The sequence below is a fragment of the Sceloporus occidentalis genome, unplaced genomic scaffold (assembly GCF_023333645.1).
Source record: "Sceloporus occidentalis isolate IW3139 unplaced genomic scaffold, rSceOcc1.0.p SCAF_5, whole genome shotgun sequence".
NCBI lineage: Eukaryota > Metazoa > Chordata > Lepidosauria > Squamata > Phrynosomatidae > Sceloporus > Sceloporus occidentalis.
In genome coordinates this window covers 2,005,485-2,033,405 of record NW_028316985.1, presented here as the reverse complement: position 1 = coordinate 2,033,405, position 27,921 = coordinate 2,005,485, and the positions used below count along the sequence as shown (strand labels likewise).

Here is a 27,921-nt window from a genome sequence, read left to right as displayed (position 1 = left end):
AAGTTTTACCCTCGACTTATCCATGGGTCATAACAAAATCAATAATTTTGGCCCCAAAACTTGCACTCGAATTATACATGAGATCGACTTATAGCCAGATTTTGTTGTGACCCGTGGATATACGGTATCTTTGCAACTTTTTACTACCTTATTAGTGCTTATGGCCCAGTACAGATGGGCCAAATGTGCCATGGTGGTGCTAATACTAGGGTTCAGGAGTGCACAGCAACTGCACACTCCAAAACCCTAGTACATATGAGTGCCACCATTTTGGTGTGCATGCATTTAAACAAGTGTACCAATGATGTGTCTTGTGCGACACATCCAAATAGTGCGGCGCACAAGACACATCACCAAAATGCCCTAAGGTGCAGATGGTGCCTTAGCAGCATTGCGGGAAGGAGCTCCATTTTGGAGCTCCTTTTCCTAGCAGATCGTTGTCATGGACGTGTGGTTGCTGCAGCAATGATCTGGAGGAGAAAGGGAAAGCCTCTGGCCACCCCTTTCTCCTAATCTGTACCAGGCCTATACCATCTTTTATTTACTCCTATATCTCTTGTTTCTCACCAATAGTCTCTTTTTTTTACATTCAGTTTTCTATGTATGACGATATTTATTCCCTATTTTTCCTCCACTTTCTCTTAATCTATCAGTTCGTTTCCCATATCTCCTTCCTAAAAAAGAACATTGTTATCTAATTAGGTATTGTAAACAAACCTTTGTCCATCTGTTTCACTGCTTCTTCTTGTTTCCTCCCCTCTTTCTCTCTCTTTTTTTGTTCAATAGTCTAGTTTCTGAGTAGTTCTTTACTGACTGAGATTGTTTGAGATTCTCAAAAGCAATTCCTTCAACTCCTGGGATGTAGAAAATTCATGTGTTCCTTTCCAGGCTTTCTCCCAATTTTCCAAGCAATGAGTGGCCTATACCTTGCGCCCATCCGCCCATATATTCGTTCTGTTCCTCTTTCCAGTTCTCTTTCTAAAAATATTTTGCAAATCGTTCATACTTTTTTATTATCTGTTTTCCATAGCAGTTTGTCTAGCTCATTTTGATGTTCTTCCGTTCCTTCATTTCTTATGTCTTCTACATATTTCCTTAGATTTGCAAATAGTTGAACTAATATAAATTCATGTTTCCTTGGTTAATTCTCTTTGTTTCAGTTGCATGTTACCTTGTCAATCTTTTTTCACTAACTCCTTGAATGTAATCCATATTTGATCACTGCTCCAACTCCCAAAATATATGTTGAGATCCATTATGGAATTTTATTGTAGAATTTCCCCTTTATCTGAAACCAAATTTTTAGCAGGTTTCTTCTTATTGGATGATTATTAAAGTCTCTATTAACTATCATTGTTTGGTACCATAGGTAAGCATGCCATCCGTACCTTAGATCTGCTCCTTCTAGATTTAATATATGCTTATTGGTCAGTTGTATCCAATCCTGAAGCCATAAAAGACTGCAGACCTATGCATATAATTTCAAGTCAGGTACTGCATGGTTTCCTCTCTGTTGTCTTTTAGAGTTTCCCATTGATCCCATTTGAAATAGAGATTTATGTTAGAGATGTTGGAAAAAATTAATCTCTAGGGGAAATTTTTCTAAGCAATGTCAGACAGATATCTAAACACCAAAGTGCTCAGCTGCTTATAAATGATATTAAAACATCTGAATTTGTGGTTAATAAAGGTACTAGACAGGGATGCCCACTGTTGCCACTACTTTTCATTATGGTGTTAGAGGAGTTAAACAATGCATTAAGATCAAACAATAAAATAAAAGGAACTAGTAAAGGGACATAAATATCAGATCAAGACATATGCTGATGACATGGTCATGACGTTAGAAGATCCTGTTAACAACACAGAAGTACTAATGAAAGAAATGAACCTCATCAGAAAGTATTCGGGCTTTAAAATTAACAAAGAAAAAAGATGGATATGAATTAAAAATATGAACACAAAAGAAGAAGAACTATTACCTAGAAAATCAGGATGTAAAATCAGGGGGGAAATAAAATATTTAGGCGTCTGGCTGACATCCAATAACATCAACCTCTAAGAAAACAACTATAAAAAGACCTGGAAGGAAATACAAAAGGATTTACAAAAATGGAATAAATTAGAGCCTTCAATACTAGGCAGGATTTCAGTGATCAAAATGATGATCCTACTGAAAACCATGTTTTTACTATTAAATCTGCCATTAACAAATGATAGGAAGATCTTCGCAAGTTGGAACACAGAGTTACGAAAATTTCTCTGGAAGGGTAGAAAAATGAGGATCAAGAGAGAAACAAAGCAGTTTCATCCATTCTTTGGAAAATATCCTACAGCCATAAAATCCCCATCACTTAAAGAGGGACTAATACAGTGATTCCCAAACTTGGGTCCTCCAGATGTTTTGGACTTCAGCACCCAGAATTCCTGGTGTTTGGCCAAGAAGGCTGGGGATTCTGGGAGATGAAGTCCAAAACACCTGGATGGCCAAAGTTTGGGAACCACTGGTTTAATAAGGCCTGCTGGTACATCTCTGCCTATATTCAATAAAGGCAAAAGTCACATGCCATTTTACTGTATTTCCCATCATCATCATCATCATCATCATCATCATCATCATCATCATCATTAACCTTTATTTATAAAGCGCTGTAAATTTACACAGCGCTGTACATACAATCTTTATAACTGGATGGTTCCCTGCCCTCAGGCTTACAATCTAAAAAGACACAACACAAAAGGAGAAGGGAGTGGTGGAGGGGAAGGGGCCTCTCTAGTAGGATAATATGTATCACTGTGTATCAGTGTATCAGTGTGAGAGCTGGGTGGTAGATAGAAAGAAAACCAACTCATTTGAAATATGGTACTGGAGAGGACTTCTGCAGATACCATGGACTGCTAAAAACAAATGCGCTCATCCTTCCACATTCACTGGGGTTGGGGTAAAGGACCCCTGTGAATGTGGAAAAACTGCAAATAAAAAACCCTATGTTTTACCCAAGAGAACACCTCTCTAGGAATCTCTAGGTCCTCTGGTGCAACTCCGTTGTCAACATCTGCCAGACATTGACCATAGAGTTGCACCAGAGGAGCTACAAATGCCTAGAGGAGTCTTCTCTCTAGGAACCTCTAGGTCCTCCAGTGCAACTTTTGGTTAAAGTTGACCATAGAGTAGCGCTGGAGGGCCTAGATATTCCTCAAATGAGTCTCAAAGAGAAACGACAGCGCAGAAAGAATCACAACTTGGAAACATCACCCAAGGAGATATTCTGCTGTGCTTTCTGCAACCGAACTTGTTTATCTCAAATCAGCCTTTTTAGTCATCAGTGCACTTGTAGAAAGCGTGGGATGAGTCCTTCCTGAATCTTCATTCATGAAGTAAAGCCAGAGAGAGAGAGAGACATATTAATAAAATCTGTGAATAATTAAATCTGCACAAATCAAAGCCGCAAATGTGGAGGGACGAGTGTAAATGGGTCCAAGAGCAAATGAAACCTGAGGTCTTCCTAGGAGCCAAGGTGACTAAACTGAGACTGTCATACTTTGGCCAGATCAGGAGAAGACAGGACTTCCTAGAAAAGACGATGATACTTGGCAAGGCGGAAGGCAGTAGGAAGAGAGGAGTACTTCATATCAGATAGATGTTAAGGAAAAAAGCAACATGGGTTATACAGTGAAAGAAATAAAACATGTATGTGAGAGTCAGGATGACTCAGCAAAAGCAATTAGAAGCCACACAGGTGTAAAAGGTAATGTAATTAAAAAGTCCTAAATGCCAAGGATAGAAATGCAAAGTGGATAATTGAACACACCTGAGAATTGTTAAGTGGACAAGGTGAAATGATGAAGTCATTAATTATGGGATGAACCAAGAGAACCAATGAAAATGGTTGTACACGCCCACTGGGTGGAAACTGACAAGAGTGGGTGGTGTTTTGCAATGACTATAATAATGGCTATGAATCCCAATGTATTTTGTGGGTAGTAGTAGTGGAGGAGTATAGGAGTTGTGTTGGATAGTTTTGGAGCTGTATATAGTAGAATAAAGTAGATCTTTTATATAAGACTACTGAGTTGTCTGGTGTCTTGGGTGAAGATACAAGAGCCAGCTGGATCCTGAAGAAGTGGGAAGACTTCTGTGGAAGAAGAGAGAGAAGGCTTGGAGAGTTTGTCAGGGTCTTCAGCCTATTCTCTGTAACTCTGCTGCTTTAGAGCAAAGCTTTAACCACTGGCCAAAACTGGTCAGCGTCGGTGCGCAACAAGGTGGTGAGTTCGAGCCAGAGGTGAAGAGCTACAACTCCCATCATCCCTGACAATAGATAGACCTAATCGACAAAGATTCGGCTGCCCTGAGTCTGCAGGACCTGAGCAGTGTCAGGTGTCTTGGAAGTTTCTCATTCAAAAGGTTTCCATGGGTTGAGGTCAAGAATTCAGAGACATAGCCATGTTAGTCTGGGAAATCAGTATGCAGGGCGATCTTGGAACACCTTTGAGAGTAACTGAAAGAAAGAAGTTGGTAGCATGAGCTTTCCTAGTCTTTTGTTTGCTTCCTCAGATAAATACAGTGGATGCTCCACTCCATTCATCCGAGGAAGGAGACTCAAGCCTATTAAAGCTCATGATACCAGCTTCTTTCTTTCTGTTAGTCCCAAAGGTACTACAATTTCCCTTTGCATATTGAATGTCTAGAGTGTCTTCCCTTTATTGTCTTAAATCTCTCTCCATTCAACTTCAGCAGAAGAGCCCCTGGGAGGTGTACTCCCTCAAACAACAAATTTTTCCTCTGGTCTCCTTATGTCTGGCATTGCAGAGAGCGGGTCTTTGAAAATCTTCCACATCTAGCACTGTTGTATTTATTCTCTTTGCCTTCTTGGGATCAGTTGTCCTGCCCTTTTTCTTTGGAGGCCTATATGATTTCTAAATGCTTGCTGCCAGTTTTAAGTTGCTGCAGTGCTAGAAATTTGGGGACTGGAGGGGAATGCCATGGGGAGTGGGGCAGAATTGCTATCTCCGGAGGACAATGCCTTCGTTTTGCTTCCTCACAAGAAACCTACACACATAGCAGGGGGTTGGACTGGATGGCCCTTGTGGTCTCTTCCAACTCTACGATTCTATGATTCTATGATTCACTTGCCTCACCCCATTGGGTCCCAGGCTGGGTTCCACAATAACCCACCTCTGTGTTTTGTAAGTGTTATACGCCTTCAAGTTATTTTTGACTTCTGGTGACCTCAAGGCTCAGCTACCAGAGGCTTTTCTTGGCTGAGTAGGGATTTGAACCCTGCTCTCCAGAATCATAGTCCAATGTCCAAACCACTATACCACTAGACCCATTATTATGATGGAGAGGAGAAAAATGTTTCTCAATCTAATTTCCCATTATTTTTATCCACTGCCTTCACATCATGTTTATTATGGTAAACAGGCCCAGGGCCTATCTATCTGGTCCATCTGGGACAGTTTTGGGGTTCACTGAGAAGAAGAGTGCTGGTAGGGCTGCATTTGCTAATAAGCCAAGCTATTTCTTGATTTGTGACACTCTTCCCTCCTTTTGCTGTCTTGGCAGAATGGAGACTGGCAGTGGTCTGACCGCTCAACACTGACCTATTGGCCTTGGGACTCTGGCAAACCCAGCGTTAAGGGTCAAGAAGCCTGTGCCCATCTCTCAGCCACGTCAGGTGAGGCAGAGTGGAGCCAGCTTCCACACAGAGACTGTCTGGTGAAATATACAAGTGTAAATTGTCCTGCGTATGCACAGTGAATTTTTTGGACAATGCATGGATGCATCCAGCTGATGATGAAGGAAGTGGCTTTTCACATGCGGGACTGTAACAGGTCACACACAAATCCATCAAGAGTATTACCGATGAGCACTGCATACTGCCTGTGTGTATTGTCCTTCTGCATTATACAATACATTGATAGCAATGTGCATTCACCATTACTTATACATTGTGCCACTGTAGCAAAGAGCACCAACATGGTGTAGTAGTTTGAATCATAGAGTTGGAAGAGACCGCAAGGGCCATCCAGTCCAACCCCATTTTGCCATGCAGGAAATCTCAATCAAAGAATCCCCGAAAGATGGCCATCCAGCCTCTGCTTAAAGACCTCCAAGGAAGGAGACTCCACTACACTCCGAGGGAGTTTGTTCCACTATAGAACAGCCTTTACTGTCAGGAGGTTCCTCCTAATGTTGAGGTGGAATCTCTTTTCCTGCAGTTTGAATACATTATTCCACGTTCTAGTTGTCAGGGATGATGGGAGTTGTAGCTCTTCACCTCTGGCTTTAACTCACCACCTTGTTATGCAGTGGTGCTGGCCAGTGGTTAATGCTTTTCTCCAAAGCAGCAGAGTTTCAGAGAATAGGCTGAAGACCCTGACAAACACTCCAAGCCTTCTCACTCTTCTTCCACAGAAGTCTTCACACTTCTCCAGGATCCTGCTGGCTCTTGTATCTTCACCCAAGACACCAGACAACTCAGTAGTCTTATATAAAATATCTACTTTATTCTACTATATATAAAATACTATATGCCCTACAGATCACAATCTCTACTATCTCCAAACTACTCCAACTACCCACAAAATACATTGGCAATTATAGCCATTGTTAAACACCAGCCACTAGTCAGTTTCCACCCAGTGGGCGTGTACATTCATTTTGATTGGTTCACATAGTTCAACCCATACTTAAGGATTTCATCATCTCACCTTGTACACTTAATGAATCTCAGGTGTTTCCAATTGTACATTCTACATTTCTGTCCTTGGCATTTAGGACTGCTAAATTACATTAGCTTTTACACCTGTGTGGCTTCTTAATTGCTTTTGCTTAGTCATAGTGACTCTCACATACATGTTTTATTTCTTCTACTGTATGTCCCATGTTGCATTTTCCTTAACACTAGTCTCTGAAGCAGCAGAAAACAAGCTTGCTCCCTCCTCAATATTTGGATTTGAAATGGATTTTCTAGATCCATTTCAAACTGGCTTCAGGAGAGGCTATGGGGTGGAGACTGCCATGGTCGCCTTAACTGATGACCTTCGTCTAAGCATCAACAGAGGAAGTGTGACCCTGCTGGTACTATTAGACCTCTCAGCGGCATTTGACACAATAGGCCACAATTGTAAGCCTGAGGGCAGGGAACCGTCCAAGTAAAAAGATTGTATGTACAGTGCTGTGTAAATTTACAGCGCTTTATAAATAAAGGTTAATAATAATAATAATAATAATCCTCTTGGAACGCCTGAGAGAGCTAGGAATTGGAGGCGCTGCTCTGCAGTGGTTCCGCTCCTTCCTCTCAGGTAGATTCCAGAGAGTGATGCTCAGGGACAGTTGCTCCTCAAAAACAGAGCTTAATTGTGGCGTCCCTCAGGGTGCCATCCTGTCCCCGATGTTATTCAACATCTATATGAAGCCGCTGGGAGAAATCATCCATAGACATGGAGCGGGGTGTTATCAGTATGCTGATGACACCCAAACATACTTCTCCATGTCTCGGTCATCTGCAACAACAACAGATGGCATTTCTCCCCTCAATCAATATCTTGCAGCAGTAATGGATTGGATTCAAGTTGAATCCGGACAAAATGGAGGTACTTACAGTAGGGGCCCCCAAACCAGGTATCGAGCCGCAACCTCCAGTCCTAGAAGGGCTCACGCTCCCCTCAAAGGACTGTGTTCGCAGCTTGGGGGTGCTTCTCGACTCGTCGCTTCAGATGAGAAATCGGGTGAATGAGACGGTCAAGAGTGCCTGCTATCAGCTCCGGCTGATACGTCAGCTGCGCCCTTTCCTGGAACCGGGGGACCTCGAAACTGTAGTACACAAACTGGTAACCTCAAGACTTGATTTTTGCAATGCGCTCTACATGGGGCTACCCTTGTGCTTAGTCTGGAAACTTCAACTGGTACAGAATATGGCAGCCAGATTGATTACAGGAACAACTAGGAGTGACCATATTACACCAATATTGATATCACTCCACTGGCTGCCTATTCGTTTCCGTTGTTGGTCATTACCTTTAAAGCCCTCCATGACTTGGGCCCAACCTACTTAAGGGATCGCCTCCTTCCATATAATCCGCCCCGTACCCTCAGATCCTCTGGGAGGAATGTGATGCAGTCCACAAAGACCAGATTGACGGCGACCTCCCAGAGGACTTTTTCTGCGATCGCTCCCAACTTATTGAATGGCCTGCTGGACGAGATCCGTCAAATTGCCAACCTAGAGAAGTTCAAGAAAGCTGTCAAGACGGATCTCTTCCGGCAGGCCTTCCTGGAATAGAACCCAGCCACTTAACGCTCCCCCCACGGACATATATAAGCAAAGACTCTGCCCACCATTATTTTATTATCGTACTGTTTATAGATTTTATCATTTGTAATTTTAATGCATAGAATTGTTTAATCCTTTTTAAAGGGGGGATTGTATATATTGTATTTTTTAAACGGTTGTACGCCACTTTGATTGTGGAAACAAAAAGTGGGATATAAATTAAAGTTTTATTATTTATTATACTCAATATGATATCCCTTCAAATATTTAAACAGGGCTATCATATCACCTCTTAACCTTCTTTTCTCCAGGCTAAACATCCCCAGCTCCCTAAGTCGTTCCTCATAGGACATGGTTTCCAGACCTTTCACCATTTTAGTTGCCCTCCTCTGGACATGCTCCAGTTTCTCAGTGTCCTTTTTGAATTGTGGGCCCAGAACTGGACACAATGTTCCAGGTGGGGGCTGACCAGAGCAGAATAGAGTGGCACTATTGCCTCCCTTGATCTAGACACTATACCTCTATTGATGCAGCCTAAAATCGCATTGGCCTTTTTAGCTCCCGCATCGCACCGTTGACTCATGTTCAACTTGTGGTCAACTTGACTCCCAAATCCCTTTCACACGTATAAGTCTCTCATTCAGCCAGGTGTCCCCCATAATCCTATATCCATGCATTTCATTTTTCCGCCCTAAGTGCAGTACCTTACATTTCTCCATGTAGAATTTCATTTTGTTAGCTTTGGTCCAGCTTTCTAGTCTATTCAGGTCATTTTGAATTTTGATCCTGTCCTCTGGAGTATTAGCTACTCCTCCTAATTTGGTGTCACCTGCAAATTTGCTAAGTATGCCCCTAGTTCTTTCATCCAAGTCATTGACAAAAATGTTGAATAGCAGTGGGCCCAGGACAGAGCCCCACTCGACACCCCACTGGTCATTTCTCTCCAGGATGAAAAGGAACCATTGCTGATCATCTTATGGGTTCGGCCAATCAACCAATTATAAATCCATGTGCTTCCTGCGCAGGAGACCAAGGTTTGAATCCCCATTCAGGAATGAAAAACCACTGGTGACCTTGGGCAAGTACCATTGTCTCAGCCCCAGAAGATGCCAATCCTCCTCTGAACAAATCTTGCCAAGTAAACTCAATGACAGGTTCACCTTATGGTTGCCATATGTTGGAAAGGACTTGAAGGCAAACAACAACAAAGTATTCAGTAGAAAGATTCTATAGAGCATACCTCTATTGGAGGATATCTACACTATACCCAAATGAATCATAGAGTTGGAAATCCCAGAATTCCATGGCATTTAGCCAGGACAGTTAAATGAGTGTCAAACCACATTAATTCCGCAGTGTAGATGGAGCCTCATTTACTTTACTTGGGACTAGCCAACAGGATTCATACTAGAAAGTGTAGGAAGACCTATCCAGCATTAACATTACTTTGTGGTTGTCTTTCAGATTATAAAAAATGGAATGATCTTCCGTGCTCAGTACATATGAAGTACTTGTGCATGTTGAACCTGTACTGAATGTGGTTGTTCATCTCAACCTGCCAGGGACTCTTGGCACAAAGAATAAAGCCGAGAAAATGATTCTTGGACATTGAAGCCACAAGAAGTCACCCAGACTCAAACCCTTGTCCTTATGCCATTGTGGGATGGACTAGGGTTTCTCCAAGTAATAAACTGTCTTTCAAGCATGTGTCTGCCTTGTCTCTTGTCTACCAAAGATGAATCCCTGTGTTTTGTCTAAGCATCCTCTCTAAATACTTTTCAACAATAGTCACTTAGAAACAAGGAATTCTAGAGTTGGAAGAGATCCCAACACCATCAAAACATTGCTGATAAAGAGTCATCCAGCCTCTGTTTAAAAACCTCCAAGGAAGGAGAGTCCACCATCCTGCAAGGAGCATGTTCCACTGATGAACAGGTCTTACCATCCAGGTGGTCTTTCAATTGTTTTCCTGTAGTTTGTGCTTTTAATTCTGTCTATAGACAGAGCCTCCACTCAATCACACACAGAGCAAACATCCCATGCACTTCGCAAGCAGACACTGAACACAACAGAAGTGCGCAAAGGGACCTTGAAGCACTTTTCAGACCAACACAGCTATGTCTTTAGATAACAGATACATGCCATTTTATACCTTTTGTCTCTCTTTATTTTCTAATTTCATCCCATTGGCTGGGATAAGTTAAAGTTTACTGTTAGTGGGACAGCAATAGGCCTTGGTTCCAATCGACCAAACTTTTCCATTTGTCTATGCTACTTACCTGCTAATAATAGATGGGTCTACACTGGCCAGAGTATTCCAGGTTGCTCCCCAAAAATTCTAGCCCCAGAAGTGAATATTCTGGCTCAAATCTCTGTCCAGCTGCACAATGGTTGCCATTTAACAAAAAGGTAGTGTAACTAATGAATAATTCTTCATGCAAAGATTTCTACTATACAGTTGGCCCTCCTTATAGGCGGGCTTGCCTTCTGTGGCTTTCAGCTTACACAGAAGGCAAGCCCCAGCAGAAATAATGGGGCGCGTATTAGCACTGTGCCATGTGCCACCGTGAGCACACACCCCATTATTTTATAAGGAGCGCGAGCATATGCTATTTTCCCCATACATGGGGGGGGGGGGGCTGGAATGGATCCTCTGCATATGGGGAGGGCAGACTGTACAAGCCTGATATAGGCCACTGCTTAGACGTCTCCTCACCTTTAAAGTCAATTAAATGGATACCTGGGTGACACCTGTTGGCTGTCTACACATATGTCCCACTGTGCCATCTGGCACCATCACTGCTGGTGCATGCCACTCCTGCCAAGACTGGGGGGAAAATGTGCCCAGAGTCAATCACATGGCTGGATTGCATGCATAAATGGTTGCCTGGCATCACTCTGGAGTACTATGGACTTTTCTGGGAGATCCAGATCAAAAAGCATGTATTTTAAATCCGATCTAAGGGAGGGATGGACCAGATTCAGTTTGGAACAAGTTTCACATTGTCTACACTCAAATCATGGCTTTGGCCCTGCATCATAAGATAGGGCATCATGAGAGGGGGAGAAACCAATTCATTTGGACCATGTAGACATGCCTGAAGTCTAACAGAATTGTCTGTTTTTACCTGAATCAGAAAATTCAGCCCAGAAGTACAACCGTTCTTTTTGATTTGCACAAACCAACTATACAGTAAAATATTTTTCCTAGCTTTTAAAGGCTTCTAGTCTTCAAAGGTGATTATTCAATCTGTAAAGCGTCTCCAACGACATCTATTCCTGGAATTGACTGGTGGGACTTTGAAGCTTCCCACAACTTAGTTTTCTTTCCATGTTCTCTTGTGTATCACAGGGATAATGTAACTGAAATGCCTGGAAAACTGCAAGGAAACAGATTTCAATTTAAGAGAAGGAGAAACTGAGTAGAAGAACTTCAGGGTATTGTCCTCTTCTCAAGTACGTTGGTTCCTTGATCCAACTTGATAGCGATAATAAAGGAATGAGAAGAGATGAACACAGAGGTACATACGGTTTAATAGAATGAATTTATTGCTGTCTAGTCCAGAGGAAGCTGAACCCATCGCACACTGGGGACAAGGCATTATCATAGAGTACTTTGTCCATTGGAAGAAAAAGGGCCATCTTGATCAAGGTGGGCTTGTGATCAGGCTGAAGATGAGGATCAGGAGATTCATCAGATCTTCTTACAAGGAGAACTTGCACAGATAGGAAGCAAGTTCCTTGCAGCTGACGGCAGCCCATTCTTTATAAGCTAGAAGGCAGGAAGGAAGTGGCATTCATAGAGTCACAGAATCATAGAATTGGAAGAGACCTCAAGGGCCACCCAGCCCAATCCCATTCTGCCATGCAAGAACTCTCAATCAAAGCATCCCCGACAGATGGACATCTAGACTTTGTTTAAAAACCTCCAAAGAAGTCCTGCTAGTGAATTGCAAAAAAACACAATAAGGCACCAGAAAAGTGCCTTATGCACATAGGCCCCGTGCTGCCTCAGCCCCGCTGTGCATCCATCTCTTTGCTTTCTCTGGTATATAGTATCATAATAGCAGTCCTCTACTCGCCAAAACTGCCAATTTTAATTCCCTCATATAACCTTACCAAGTATGTAACTCCCACTTATGAAGGTGTAACACGCACAGGATTCTGAGTATTGTCAACTAAGGATGAGCCATTGAATCAATGGGATTTAGCTAGGACTTGACACACCATTCAACAATTCATTCAATGGGTCTACTGTAGTTGGGACTAACTGATAGGATTTAGGCCTTGGTGGCTGCTGCCACACTGCAGGATTTATGCAGTTTGACACTGCTTTAACTGTCATGGCTCCATCCTATGGAATCCTGGGATTTGCAATTTGTTGTGGCACCAGAGCTCTCTGGCAGAGAAGGCTAAATATCTCACTAAACTAAAAATCCCAGAATTCCATAACATGGAGCCATGGCAGTTCATGTGGTATTGAACTAAATTAATTCCGCAGTGTGGCAGCACCCCAGATTTCTGTCCAGCTACACAATGGTTGCCATTTTAGATTGTAAGCCTGCGAGCAGGGAACTGTCTGATTAAAAATAATAAATGTAAGCCGCCCTGAGAGCCATTAGGGCTGAAGGGCGGGATATAAATACCTAAATAAATAATAAATATAATATAACACAAAGGTAGTATAACCAATGCATAATTCTGCATGCAAAGATTTCTGCTATATAGCTCTGATATAGGCCACGGCTTAGGCTTCTCCTCACCTTTATAGTCAATTAAATGGACGCAATACTTGGTCAATGTGAAAAACTCAGGTTCAAATTGAGTCCATGCCGTGTAGTCCAATGCGGACCCATCTGTCCACCGAAATGTTCTGAGCTGCAATGAGAGTAAAAGAGGCAGAAGGAGGAAACAAATGGGTCTTCTGCTCATCTGTCCTCCACTTGCACCCAGCTCCAGCTCCGTAACAGTGAGAAGGCAGGAGAGCTCCTTTTAAGAAGGGGTTACCTGTGTCTCAAACCAGGAAGGATCAACTAGAAAGGAGATCAGATCATCTCCTTTGCCCCTGGCAAACTAGATCTGTTTGCAGCTGGCAAACTAGATGTGACAATGGCTCATTACTGTTCATTAAACTTATGGGATTTTTTTGTTTGTTTGTTTTCTTGATGCTCAACTCATGTATTTCTTTTTATTTCAATATAAACATATATTAGTACAGAAAGACTAGAAAAGTAGAATTCAAATAAAACACTGAATTGATATTATCTTCACATTTTAGATTATGGTTCATATTCTTGTCTTCCTAATATAATGAATGTCTAACTCCACAAATAGTTTTCACATTTCCTGTATTATCCTCTAATTCCAATTAGTATTCACTCTTCAAATCTTAAAACTTCTATTCATGCCTTGCTCAGTTAGTTCAATAGTTGTCCTTATAAAGTAATCTCGCTTTGTCCATAACAAATGAAAAAAAGGAAACAATCCATAATTTCTGTATATAATCACCAATAGACAGTAAACAACACCAGCATATTTTCTTCTATGCATATATCTTTCTATATGTAAGCTCCTTATGTCTCCTCTCTTCCCTAAAATACTCAGTTTGAGTATTTAGGAGCTCTAACGTCCTCAGTTTCTAAAACATCAACAGGATTGTTATGTACTGGGACTTTTGGAAGTCTCTCATTCATAGGGTCACCATTAGCCAACATTGACTTGATGGCAAACAACAACAGCAGTGCTAACAAACTACCTTAGCCTCCTCCCAAGATTGTGTCCTTCTCCCTTTTCGTTCCCCTCTCCCTGTTTTGTCTCTTCAGCTGCTCCTCAATGTCAGAAAGGCAACAAGGACCCCATCCATCCCTCTTCCCTCTCAGGCCGCAGTGGCTGGTATTTACCCGCAAGGGGTCACACAGTCCAATCCAGATGTATTTTATGTGTCTGTGGTTGTTGACAATGTGTTTGGCGATCACCTCCATCTCTGTCCAGCTAAGGATGGAAGCCAGGTGGCCGTTGGTGCCATAACTCTTACACTCCTCCTGAGATGAAGAGAAGGGAAGAGAGAGGGATAGTTAAGAAAGGAGCACAAGCAATCTGAGTAAGCAGAGTCCAGCCACATTTTGTACCTTTCTGCTTTCACTCTTTCTGGCTGTGTATACAATATTTTTCTCTCCATCCCACCACCATCACAATACAACTTGTGGGGGGAGAGATTTTTCTGCCCAACACCTTGAGGATCATGAACAGAGTCTGAGGTGATGTCTACACAGGCCAGAAAACTCCAGGGCACTCCAGAGTATCCTAGCTCCAGAGGTATTCCAAAGGCCCCAGGTACCAGGGACCCTCTGTTCCAAAACCAGGTGGCTGTTCACATGCAGAGCCTGCTGTGCTGCATAGCACCGTGGCCACTGGTGAAAGTTGCTTGCTTTTGACATCAGAATGAGGTGCCGTTCCTTGGTCACACGGTTGGGCATCTTCTCCTGACTTCTGTTTTTCGCTAGCAGCTGTGGTGCCAGGCAGTACAGTGGGGTATGTTCTAAACGGGTGCCCAGCATTGGAGCAGAGGGCTCTGGATCTTCTGGGAAGATCTGGAGCAAACAGTGAATTGTTTAAATTAATTATAAGGAGGTATACCCTGGGTTATGAAAATATCATACCCAGATCAGAGTTAGACTCAGAAGGAGTAGGAGCGAAGATGAGAGGAAGGAATATCAACAATCATTTGCTGGATTTTCTCAGCCAGTTTGTAGGTCATCTGGAGGTTCTGTTTTCTCACCAGTTTCCCTGTTCTGTCTGTAACTTCTTTAATATATGGTAAAAATACCTTCCCTTTGGATGGTTATTTGTCTTCACTCCTACGGTTTTTCCTGGGTCTGGCAGCCCTTCTGACATCTAAGCTGGAGTAACCATTAGCCTGTAGAGCCCAGTCTAGGTGCTTCCATTCATCTTCAGTTCAATTAATCGTTGACTGAGTTTAGTTTATTTCATTGCCCGAGAGTAGGTTGAATTCAGAAGTTTATTTAGGGAGACATTGCCAGATGGACTCTGGGGTTCCACCCCAAAGAAGCAACTAAACCAAGTTTATCTGGAATCCTTACAAATCATGCAGTTGCAGCAAGTGCCCAGTGCATATCACAAGTGCCCAATGAGGATGGGAAGTGTCCAATGTACATCATAAGTGTCTGGTGCACATCACATGTGTCCAGTGTGCATCACAAGTGCCCAATGAGCATGACTAGTATCCAGTGTGCATCATAAAAACCTAATGAGCACAAGTCTCTCATGTGCATCACAAGTGCCCAATGGGGATGAGAATTATTTTACTTTTATTTATTTATTTATTTATTTCCAGGATTGATATCCTACCTTACTCCCTCAATGGGATTCAAGGAGGGTATCTAGTGTGTATCATAAGTGCCCAATGAGCATGAGAAGTATCCAATGTGCATCATTAGTGCCTGATGCAAATCGTATGTGTCCAATGTGTTTCAAGAGTGTCTGATGCCCACCAAAAGTGCCTCATGCTTATCAGTGCTCATCAGAGTATCCAGGGCTCATGGTAATATTCGTGTCAGTGCCCAGATGTGCATCTTTGCAAATCACAAAGAGGTTTAATTGAATTTCTGCAAGCTATAGCTATAGATTCATAAAATCAGGAAACATAGGCCCTGATACAAAATCTCTGCTCATCCAGGTCCACTCTAGTTGAGACCTAAACAAGATCTAGGCTATGATTTCAGCTAACCTGAATTAACTGGGGCCTAACAAGGTCATGGGGGACAACTCAGTCTCTTCCACTCTTCCAACTGATCTTCAATCCCCAAGTCCTGCAGCCTTGGGTTTTGTCTCCATAAGTGACCAGAATTTCATCATACCTCTGCGTCATGCCAAGTGAGCTTTTCATAAAAGAGCCCATAGCAGTAGCCCTGGTAGGCCATCCATCCGTCGGGGCAGGATTTGGCATTTGTGCCTGCCAGAGGAGACAGAAAGCAGGATCAGGAATGAATCAGTGGAGGATATCACACGATTGAAATTGGAAGTATAATCCAGTGTCATCCTGAATGGAATCATGCGTATTCACATTATTGCGTGAAAGGTTAAAACATGTGATCGCTGACAGTCCGAACGCACTCCGTACGCAATCACATGTCAATCCACAGTTAAGTCAATTTGGTGAACTAGCAAGGTCACAAACCCTATTTCTAGGCAACTTCGTACTCAGTGGGCTGTTGTTTGATGTGATGTGCATATCTCCTTTGGTCCTGCTTTCCCCTCCAAATTCTGAAGGAGGGGGTCCCATGAAGCCATGCTGCAATTCCGCTTCCATTTTTCTTCCGCTTGTCCTTCAGCATTGCTGAGGGGGGCTGCTGCCTGCTAATGAAGAGGCATGGACCAGGAGCTATTGGATAACCATTATATTCACGTTTTAACGTGACAAGAGTGAATATATGCTCGTTTTAATGTGAATGGAGCATGTTCTTTCAGCCCTTCTTCCTGCTCCCCCTCCAACCTCTTTTGTAAATTGTGGGGTTCCTTGGTTCCTCTCTCTCACTCGCCTAAATATGCTATGCTCCAGTCATCTGGAGTCTCACTGAGCATGCGCAAAAGTGCCAATGCACAATTAAGAACTGGTGTGATGGCTTACTTTGCACAGAATCTGGGTCGCATTCGGGGAGGCCATTGCAGCAAATTTAAGGAGTGATAAGGAATCACCTAATTGCGTGAATTTTTGAATTGCCCACACTATCTTCTCTTTCGAAATTGAGAGCCTCCCGTCCCGTGTGATAAACTCCAGTGGGTTGCTTGAGGAGAGAATTCAAATGGGAATTTGGGGAGGATTCAGGCCCTACATAAAAGTTGGGGGAAGTGTTCCTCGTTGGAGGAAGTGTAAAGGCCCCTTTCAAAGAGATTCAAGAAAGAGCAAATACCGTTTGAAGGTCAATTAACCTTAGAGGCAGCAAACTGGAGTGGTAAAAGCTGCATTTACACTGCAGAATTAATGCAGTTTGTCACTACTTTGACTTCCATGACTCAGTGCTATGGAGAGCTGGGATTTCTTTTTTGTTTTATGAGGCATTAACCTTCTCTGTTAGAGAGCTCTAGTGCCACAACAAACTAAGAATCCCAGGGTTCCATAGCATGGGGCCATGGCAATTAAAGTGGTATCAAACTGCATTATTTCTGCAGTTGGATGCAACTCCAGTTAATCATGAGACATCCCATTATTTCTGCTGCGTTTAAAATGTCCCAGTTGCTCTCTCCTCCTCCCACTTTCGCCCTTGATCCTCAGATTGCTTCAGTTGCTGCAAACTGAGTTCAAAGTGCAACGTGAGTTTATACTCATTTAACTCAGCAAAAAAGAAAGGAGAGGCGAAGTGTAGTCTTGCCCTTCCAAGTAGACAAAAGCAAAAGCAAAGTGCTGCAGACTCTTCTAGCTAGTCTGTTCATCTTTGTTAACAATTTTTGCCAATTTGACTACATTCTAACATTGCTTGGCCACATGCCTCCCGGTCTTCATCTATGAAATTTAGGAGGGTGTGATATTGTAATAATCCTCAGGACTATCAAGAGCCCCAGAAGAACTTACCTTTCAAGAAGCAGCTGAGGGCCAACAGGCCAAAGAAGAGCAAACAGAAATGGGAGTGCCGCCACATCGGCCGCTGGGAAAGAGAAGACAAGAAGACAAAGGCTGAGGAAGGAAGTGATGTTGCCCTAAATCCAGCCATTAGCCCCAGCTAACATAAATCCATTGAGCCAGTGGGAACTGGGTAAACTAACATTTGTGTAAGTGCCATTAACTCAACGGGTCTACTTTAGTTAGAGCTAACAATCAGATTTTTATATTTGTGTATGGCAATGGCAAATCACTTCTGAAGAAACGTGCAAAGAAAACCCTATGATAAGGTTGCCTTTGGGTTGCCATAAGCCAAACGTGACTTGGAGGCGCACAACAACAGCAGTGTGCCTTCAGGCCACCAGTTGCCTTATGGTGGCCCCATCCAAGTACTAACCAGGACTGGCCACCCTGAGATTGATCCAACTTCTCTTGAAAAGTGTCAAGGAAGAATCATTGGTCACCAAAAAGAGAGAGAGAGAGAGAGAGAGAGAAGATAGCTGATGACAGGCAACCCTAGAAACCCATTGATCACTTACTGATTGGTAAATAGATGCAGTGGTCACTGTATCACTTGATCAGATATTTGGAGAGCAATGCACATGGTACATAGATAAATCTAGATCATCCAGTACAAGGTTTTTGTGCAAATACAGAGCATTTCCCAACACAACTAAAGCACTGCCAAGGGATGTCCATCCAAACTCTATTTAAAGGGCTTCAAAGTAGGATAGTCCACTACCCTCCAAGGCAGTCTGTTCCACTCTCCACCAGTTCTTACCTTCTAAATGGGTATTTTTTTCCCTTAATTTTTAATCGCAATCTCGTTGCTTGTCATTTGAATTCATTGGTTCAGATCCTAGTCTCTGGAGCAACAGAAAACAAGTCTCTTTGGGCAATGGCTAAAGAAGAACAACTTTCTTTGTTCATACTTCCCTGTGTGCTGGATCATTACTCTCCTGTGGAATTGTCAAATGAAAACGATTACTTGGCTGATAAAAAGACGGAACAATTGTGATGGAGTTGAAACGCTGCATTGCCTGGACGCATAATTCTGTACCAGCTGGGAGCCCAGAGATCCAAAAGCGATTAGCATCAGGTTCTAAAGGAATAAAATTTGCCATCGTTTCAAAGAAGACTCGCAGGAAAAAGTGGGCAAGTGAGTACAATCTTCACCTCTTTGATTCTGCCAGTTCTTTAAGAAGGGTTCAGCTGTAGCAAACTGTCAGGTCTTGCTGAAGGGGAAGAATAGAATCCTAGAGTTGAAGAGACCCCAAGAGCCATCCAGTCCAACCCCCTTCTGCCATGCAGGAAGACACCATCAAAACACTCCCTTTGAATAATAGCCATCCAGCCTCTGTTTAAAAACCTTCAGAGAAGGAGACTCCAAGGGAGTGTCTTCCACTGTCAAACAGCTCTTACTGTCAGGAAGTTATTCCTAATGTTTAGGTGGAATCTGTTTCCCTATAGTTTGCATCCATTGTGCCGTGTCCTAATCTCTGGATCAGCAGAAAACAAGCTTGCTCCATCCTCAAGCTTCACAGAGCATGGGAGTTCTATGAACTTGAATTCTTAACACAGGAAGGCAAATATGATTTAATATTTAGGTGGAACCTCTTTCCCTCTAACCATGGCTCTGTGTCCTAGTCTCTGAAGCAACAGAAAACAAGCCTGTTCCATCCCCAGTATGACATCCCAATATTTAAACATGGCTATCATATCAGCCCTTAATTATGACCTTTATTGCATTGGCTCCTTCCGTTCCGTTCTGAGCACGGAACGGAAGGAGCAGGGATGAGTGCGGAACGAGTGGGGGACGGATTTTACCGCACGCACCCGTCCCTCATTCGTTCCGTTCCCCCTCTCTTCCGTTCTTAATCTGTTCCAGAGGGGGAAATTTTTGATAACTGTTCTGAACAGTTCTCAAAAAGCGTTCCCTCTGGAACGGAAGGGGCAGGGAAGAGAGGGGGAACGGAACGAGTGAGGGACGGGTGTGTGCGGTAAAATCTGTCCCTCACTCGTTTCCGTTTCCTGCCGGGCCAAGAACCCGATCTTCTGCTTACTACTCAGAACTCAAGATGACACCTGACTAGAATAACAGATTCACAGAGTTTGAAGGGACCCAAGGACCATCCGGTCCAACCCCCTTTTGCCATGCAGGAAGATACAATCGAAGGACCCCCTTTGACAAATGGCCATCCAGCCGCTATTTAAAAACCTCCAAAGAAGGAAAGCCCATCACTCTTTGAGGCAGCGTCTCCCACTGTCAAATAGCTCTTACTAAAGGAAATTCTTCCTAATGTTGAGCTGGGCCTCATTCACACTACATAATAAACTGATTTTTTAGTCGAATTGATGAAGGGTTTTAGCGCCAAATAGGTGTTCACACTATTTAAAATGTGATCAAAGCTGCCCATTTCAATTTACTCCACTTCGCGTTCACATTCCTCAATACAGTCGAATCAAAATGGAGTTATGTCACAGCAGTGACCGTGCCACAGGGAACCAAATCCATTAGAGAGTGTTCACACTTGCACTGAATTGATTCCTTTAAAACGACGCAGGGAATGCCACGGATTCAGAAGAACCCTTTTAACTGGGTTTAGCACTGCACTTGCCCCTCCAGCAAACCGTGCCAGAAATTCAGTACAAGTGTGAAAACTGGCTTATTATGTAGTGTGAATGAGGCCCTGGGATCTCTTTTCCTGTAGTTTGAAACCATTGCTCTGTGACCTATTCTCTGGAGCTTCAGAAAACAAGCCTGCTCCATCCTCAACATGACATCCCTTCAGATATATAAACATGGCTATCATGCCACCCCTTAGCCTACTCTTCTCCAGTTTAAATATACCCAGCTCCCTAAAATGCCCTCATAGATACCTCAGTCTCACTAAGGATATAAACATTCTGCAAGAAAGGTATCAAGAACAGTGCCATTTTTATATATTTATATTTTAGTAGTTTAACACTGATATAGCTATATATTATATATTATATAATTATGCACAGCAAAGTACAGTTATAATATTTAAATAGTGATGCATGGTGAACACCCCCATAAATAGTCCATCTGGCCTCTGAAGAAATGGAATAATTTCCATATACATTTTTGTTCAAATAAACCAATTAACCAAAAGGCTACTAGATTACTAGACACCATTCCCTATTTCCTTTCTTTTTCTTTTGTTGTTAAATTGACAGTGCCCCCCAAAAACACAAAATACTTGTAAGCTTTGATTAATAATAGGTCAAAAACATATATCTCTGGATACAGGTGGGGAAAGGAAATGATTGATCCCCATGATCATACAAAGTGGTAGACATTACAAACACTGCAAAGCAATCCTTCCTTTTCTTTTTCCAATGTAAATGGGACATTCGGGTGGGTGTTGTTCAGATGGTTCAGAAACACGGTCAGATCTTCTTCTCCATGGTTCCAAACGGTGAAAGTGTTATCCATATATCGGAACCATGCTGTGGGCTTTTCTGGTGCTGTTTCCAGGGCTTACTTTTCCAAGTGTTCCATGTAAACGTTTGCTATCATGGGGCTCAGAGAGCTTCCCATCACTACCCCATCTCTCTGCTTATAGAATCCATTGTCCCACTGGAAGTAGCTTGTGGTGAGGCAATGTTCGAACAGGGCTATGATGTCTTTGGAAAAAATTGTCGGATGAGTGCCATGGTGTCCATTATGGGGACTTTGGTGAACAGCGAGACCACATCAAAGCTGATTAGTATGACTCTGGGTTTGAGTTCAATGTTGTTGATTTTTCTCATGAAGTGAGCGGAGTCTTTGATGTAGTGGGAGTTCTGCCCTATAGGCGTTTGTAATTGTGTGGCCAGCATCTTGACCAAGCCATATGTGGAGGATCCAATGCCGCTCACTATTATTATTATTATTTAATAATAATAATAATTATTATTATTATTATTATTATTTATGTTTCCCCGCCTCTCCCGGTGGATCGAAGTGGGGTTACAGACTAAATAAAAGCACAAAGTGATTACAACAAAATTCAATTAATAGCAGCTGAAAACAATAAAATATCCAACATCAGACAATACCATCAACAAGCAAGGCAGGGATCATACACAGACGGGGGCATATCATTCATATCATATCAGGGGGTCTTCATATCAGGTGGGGGATGCTCGGCTAAAAAGCTCGGTTTTAACTGCTTTTCTAAATGTTTCTAGCGAGGCCACTGAGCTGATCTCCTCAGAAAGACTATTCCAAAGTCTTGGAGCCGACGATGCGAATGCTCTTTGTGAAGTAGCAACATATTTAAAGGTTGCTATTTCCAATAGGTTCTTACCCAACGTTCTGAGAGTGCAGGGCGGATTGTACGGGTCAAAGAGGAATGGAATACTTGTGGATTCCTGTATTTAAAATGTATTAACAAAGTAACTCATTAAGAAAAACCCAGTTGTTTCTTTACTCAAGAGCTGGCCAGTGCTTTGGTTCTGCCAGTCCTCCATCTGCATTTACCTCTTTCTACAGGTACAGATGTTGCCAGGGATATCTTTCCACATCTTCTCTTTTGGCCTCCTGATCATCAACTTGTTCTTACAAGGTAAGTTTCAATCAGCTCCCAAAATCTCTCTGCCTTTAGGAAAGGTATGAAGAAAGACCCATCTCTGTAGCAGGAAACAAGCTTCTTCCACCCTCAATATGATATTCCTTCACATGTTCCAGCATGGCAATCATGTCCCCTCTTAACCATCTCTTCCCCAGGCTAATCACACCTAGTTCCCTCAGTCATTCTTCATAAGGCATGGTTTTCAGACCTATAATCATCTTAATCTCCTGGGCACACTCCAGCTTATCAATATCCTTCTTAGAATCATAGAATCAGAGAATCCTAGAGTTGGAAGAGAGCCCCAAAGGGCCATCCAGTCCAACCCCCTTCTGCCATGCAGGAACTCACAATCAAAGCATCCCTGACAGATGGCCAGCCTCTGTTTAAAAGCCTCCAAAGAAGGTGACTCCATCACACGCCAAGGAAGTGTGTCCCTCTGTCAAACAATTCTTGAATGGCGGTGTCCCATTCTGTACAAAGCACCCCGCATGAGGCCTGACCAAAACTGGATAACTGTTTTACAGTGAAACCTGCAATGGATTTGCCCTCCCTCCTGACATGGGAGCCACCGTGTCCCTTGTCTTTCACTTGTTCCCACCCAGCATTCTGCTCTGGTTCTCTCCCTGAAATGCACTGAGCAGATCTGAGTCCATCTCTGATGATATTTTCCTCTATCGGACAGTCATTGAAACAGCAAACTGCCCAGCGTCTTGGTTGAAATATCAGAACAAGTGCCGTGGGCTCTTTATTGAGGAGAAGTCCTGGACAGAAGCAGAGGTAAGTAGTGCCTTGTCCCTTGGTTGGATTACATACTTTATTTTTATTCATTGGATCTGTGTATAAGGGTAAAGGCAGTCCCTTGACATGAACATCTAGTCGTAACCGACAGTAGAGGATGATGCTCATCTCTGTTTCTAAGCCAAAGAGCAGAGTTGTCCAAGGACTGCTCCGGTGGTCATGTGTCCAGCATGACTGCACCGATGTTGTTACCTTCTCACTGAGAAATGGTACCTATCTATCTACTTGCATTTGCATGCTTTTGAACTGGTAGGTTGCCATATGCTGGGACTAGTGATAGGGACTCACCCCGTCATGCAGCATTCAGGCCTCGAACTGCCAACCTTTCCATCTTCTGATCATCAGAATTGTGTCGTAACCACTAAGCCACCGCATCATATTCTGCCTTATATCATGGGATCTCAGGGCAACATCCAATCAAACCAGTTTACCCATTTTAAAATATTCCGTGGCTGCATCCATACTGCAAAATTAATGCCGTCTGACACCACTTTAGCTGCCATGGCTCCATGCTATGACATTCTGGGATCTGTACTTTAGTGAGAAATGTAGCCTTCTCTGTCAGGGACCTCTGGTGCCACATCAAACTTCAAATCCCATGGCACAGAGCCATGATACTGCAAACAGGGTCAAATTGCATTGGTTCTGCGGTGTGGCAAGAGCCTGAGAGTGTGAAAATAATTTAAATAGGGCAAATTTTAAAAATTAAACAATTTGAGGATTTAAACAATAATCAGACAGTTCAAAGCATTACTTCTCAAAATGATGTGGAGGAACAGCCATTTTTTGCCTTCAGTGTGGCAGGATGTTGCTGTTGCTGTGTGTTTCCGACTTATGGCAACACTAAGGCAAACCTCTCTCTGTGTTTTCTTGGCAAGAGTTGTTCAGAGGAGGTTTGGCATTGCATTCCCCTGAGGCTGAAAGAGTATAATTTGCTCAAGTGGGTTTCGAACCCTGATCTCCATAGTTCAATTCTCAAACCACTAGTGTGCCAGGGGCCAAATTTGTGCCATATTATTATCATATTTGTTTAGTTTCCTGGGAACTTGCATAATAGCCTATGGACTGGAACTGGTGCATGGACTACCACTTTGAGTGCCAGTGTTTTAAAACCACGATCCTTGTTTGTGTGAGGGAAAGCCCTCACTTTGTCTCTGCCCCCATTTTACTCCTGATTTTAAGGAATCAAGGGCCATATGGGTCCCTACAAAGAGTGATGTCTGGCCTGCCATTCCCTATCCCTGAATTCAGCCCTATCCCTGAATCTGCCCTATCCCTCCTTGAAACCAATTATTAAAAACTTACTTTCTGCCCCAGATTTTGCAGGAATATTCTGGGCTGTTCCTGATCAAAGTGGAGAATTTGTTCCCCTCATCTGCACTAAATTTTGCAATCCATAATGAATTGTAACCCCCAAAATCTCATGCATAAGACAAACAACATACAGGTACAGATCACCAAAGAGACCATATGTTGCCTTTTATCTAATTTTTGAACTTTTGGTGCCAGATGTAGAGAACATCCTTTGCTCTTTTCCAGGTTTCGTGTCAGAACTACGGCAAAAATGGCCATCTTGCCTCCTTTCTCTCAGCACAAGAAAATGTTATGGTTGCTAAATTCATTAATGCCAATAACCCAGATGTAAAGGGAGCCTGGATTGGATTTCATGACCCCAAAAAGGTGAGAGCTCAGTCCTTCACTTTTGTCTGTCCCTATCTTATGTTCAGAGTACCAGCTGCAGAAACATATTGCACACAACCCATGGATGTATCTACAAATTTGCATGAGCATTTGGTAGCACATTTGCTGCCTTGGTTCACTTGTGCAGCATTACCATTGGATACAAGGCTTCATTAATGTGTGATGCCATCTACCCAGAACCCTCTACTTAACCCAACAACAGTCTGCTGTGATGCATTTAACAACTACTTTGCAGGTAAAATCTCTCAGATAAGAGCTCACCTGGACGCTAATGTTGGGGCAAAATCAACTGATGAGGTGTCCAGTCAATCCGTTTATGAGACTAGACTGGATCAATTTGCGCTTGTGAGTACTGATGACGTGGACAAGATCCTTGGAAAGGTGAGGAAGACGACATGCCCTCTCGACCCCTGCCCATCATGGCTGGCCATCCAGGGGGGTGATGTCTTGATGACATTTCTTAGACGTGTCATCAATGCATCCCTTAGGGAAGGTTGTGTACCATCTGCTTTAAAGGAAGCAATTGTTAGACCACTTCTGAGAAAACCTTCCCTGGACCCCCTGGACATGAAAAATTATAGGTCTGTTTCCCATCTGCCATTTTTGAGCAAGGTGATCGAGAGGGCTGTCGCCCTTCAACTCCAAGTGGTCATGGATGAAGCCGATTTTCTAGATCCATTTCAAACTGGCTTCAGGACAGGATATGGGGTGGAGACTGCCATGGTTGCCATAACTGATGACCTTCATCTAAGCATCGATAGAAGAAGCGTGACCCTGTTGGTGCTATTAGACCTCTCAGCGGCATTTGACACAATAGGCCACAACATCCTCTTGGAACGCCTGAGAGAGCTAGGAATTGGAGGCGCTGCTTTGCAGTGGTTCCGTTCCTTCCTCTCAGGTAGATTCCAGAAGGTGATGCTCAGGGACAGTTGCTCCTCAAAAACGGAGCTTAATTGTGGCGTCCCTCAGGGCGCCATCCTGTTCCCGATGGGGAGTTGTATATATTGTATTTTTTTAAAGGTTGTACACTGCTTTGATTGTGGAAGCAAAAAGCAGGATATAAATTAAAGTTTTATTTTATTTATTAGATTCTCAATGTAGATTTATGCTACACACTCCCAGTGTAGTATCTCAGCCCATGTACATTTTATGTCTTTTAGTCTACCTTATTGGTGATGGTGGGGATCATGATTATATTGGCCAGAATTCATGGTTACAGTTAGAAATGCATAACCTAAAGTTATGCACTCATGACTGGTTCATAAGCAAAGGGATCTCGTAGCACCTTTGAGTCCCACTGAGTGAAAGAAGTTGTAGCATAAGCTTTCATAGACTTGGTCTACTTCCTCAGAAGTATAGCATGAGCTGGTGCCCAGGAAGGACCAAAGGCCCAGTCCGTTCCATGCATCTGATGGAGCAGACCAAGTCTATGAAAGCTTATGCCCAGTTCCATCCATTCTTCTGAGGAAGTGGACAAGTCTACCAAAGATTATGTTCAGTTCGCTCCATACATCTGAAGAAGTCTACAAAGTCTACAAAACCTTATGCCTAGCTCCCTCCATGTACCTGAGGAAATAGACCTAGTCCACCAAAGGTTATTCCCAATTCGTACCTTGAATCTGAGGAAGTAGACCAAGTTTATGTGCCCAGTTCACTCCATGCATCTGAGGAAGTAGACCAAGTCTACCAAAGGTTATTCCCAGTTCATTCCATGCATCTGAGAAAGGTCAGGTTTATGAAAGCTTATGCCCCGTTCACTCCATGCATCTGAGGAAGTAGACTAAAACTACAAAAGCTTATGTCCAGTTCTCTCAGATGTATGAAATGGGCATATGCTCTCGTCAACTTGGTCTACTTCCTCAGATGCATGGAGTGAACTTGCAGTGGCTACAGAATGGGTGGAGCCAGGCTAGGAGATGCTACTTAGCTATGTAAATAAGGTAGTTACGTAGCTAAGTAGCACATGTAGCATTCCTGATGATGATGATGATGATGATGATGATGATGATGATGATGATAGTGATTTGGCTTGCTTGCTATGAGTGTTGTTGCAGAATGGGAGATGGAGATGGACAGATTTATCAACAACCAACTTCAGGCCTTGGAAAACGGGGGAACCCAGCAATGCTCCCAGAGTGAAATCCTGTGTTTATATGGCAGCCTCAGAAGGTGAGGAGCAGCTTAGCTCACCCAGGACCATAAACTAGGGGACGTTTGCAAAACATTTGAACCATCTGAAACTACTCCGCAAGCTCCCAATTTTATTCGTATTTTTGACAAGGAGCTGATTCCCAGTATGACCAGCTGGTCATGAGTTGAGATTGGCAAAGACGATGATTCAGGGCCCTTCGGAAACATAGGACAAAGTTGGGACAGCCATCCAGAAGTCTATTACTCCAGAGCAGTGCACCACTTTGCTTGTGAGACAGCAGCACTAACCCAAGCCACTTTAGCTTTTGCTGTGGTTTCCTACACTGGACTAGACGGTCTTTGCCATCTCCCTGGTTTTCCAATGCTTTGATCTTATCAGATGCTCACACCTGTAAGGTCACCTTGAGGTAGGAGAGGTTGAGAAAGGCTCCCCATGCACTGGAAATGATGTGCTTGGAAAGACTGAGCATCTCCAACATTGTTTCACAATTGCCTTTCAGGGTTCTTGAAATGGGTTACTGAGGATTGTGCTGTCAAGATGCCCTACGTCTGTAAGATGAAGTAGAAAGAGCAGAAGGTCATTCAACTCTGGAGTATGTACACAACGGATGCATGAACCCTTGCCCGTTTTTCTTAATAAACGTTTTCCGCATTTGAGGATATCTGTGGATGTATTTTTCAGAAACGTTGTGCCTAGAACTCATAAGAGTCTCTACGCTCTTGATCTCACATTGTTTCTGGGAATTAAATATTTGCAAGAGTCTGACTGGGGATGTCAGAATTATCTTGTTTAAAA

General features: G+C 43.0%; 2 protein-coding genes across 2 annotated transcripts; one reads left to right on the top strand and one right to left on the bottom strand.

Moving 5' to 3' along the window:
• Nucleotides 1-11,983: 11,983 nt before the first annotated feature.
• Nucleotides 11,984-17,935, bottom strand: LOC149311536 (C-type lectin BpLec-like). The gene is made up of 5 exons (XM_089526576.1): nt 17,869-17,935; nt 16,157-16,251; nt 14,180-14,320; nt 13,043-13,157; nt 11,984-12,051 (listed from the first exon to the last, which is right to left on the bottom strand). The coding sequence occupies exons 1-5, from the start codon at nt 17,933-17,935 to the stop codon at nt 11,984-11,986; spliced, it is 486 nt and encodes a 161-aa protein (XP_089382702.1).
• Nucleotides 17,936-22,402: 4,467 nt separating this feature from the next.
• LOC149311535 (C-type lectin-like) lies at nt 22,403-27,690 on the top strand. The gene is made up of 5 exons (XM_089526575.1): nt 22,403-22,469; nt 23,158-23,252; nt 24,813-24,953; nt 27,029-27,143; nt 27,626-27,690. Exons 1-5 carry the CDS (start codon nt 22,403-22,405, stop codon nt 27,688-27,690), a joined length of 483 nt encoding a protein of 160 aa, XP_089382701.1.
• Nucleotides 27,691-27,921: the final 231 nt, after the last annotated feature.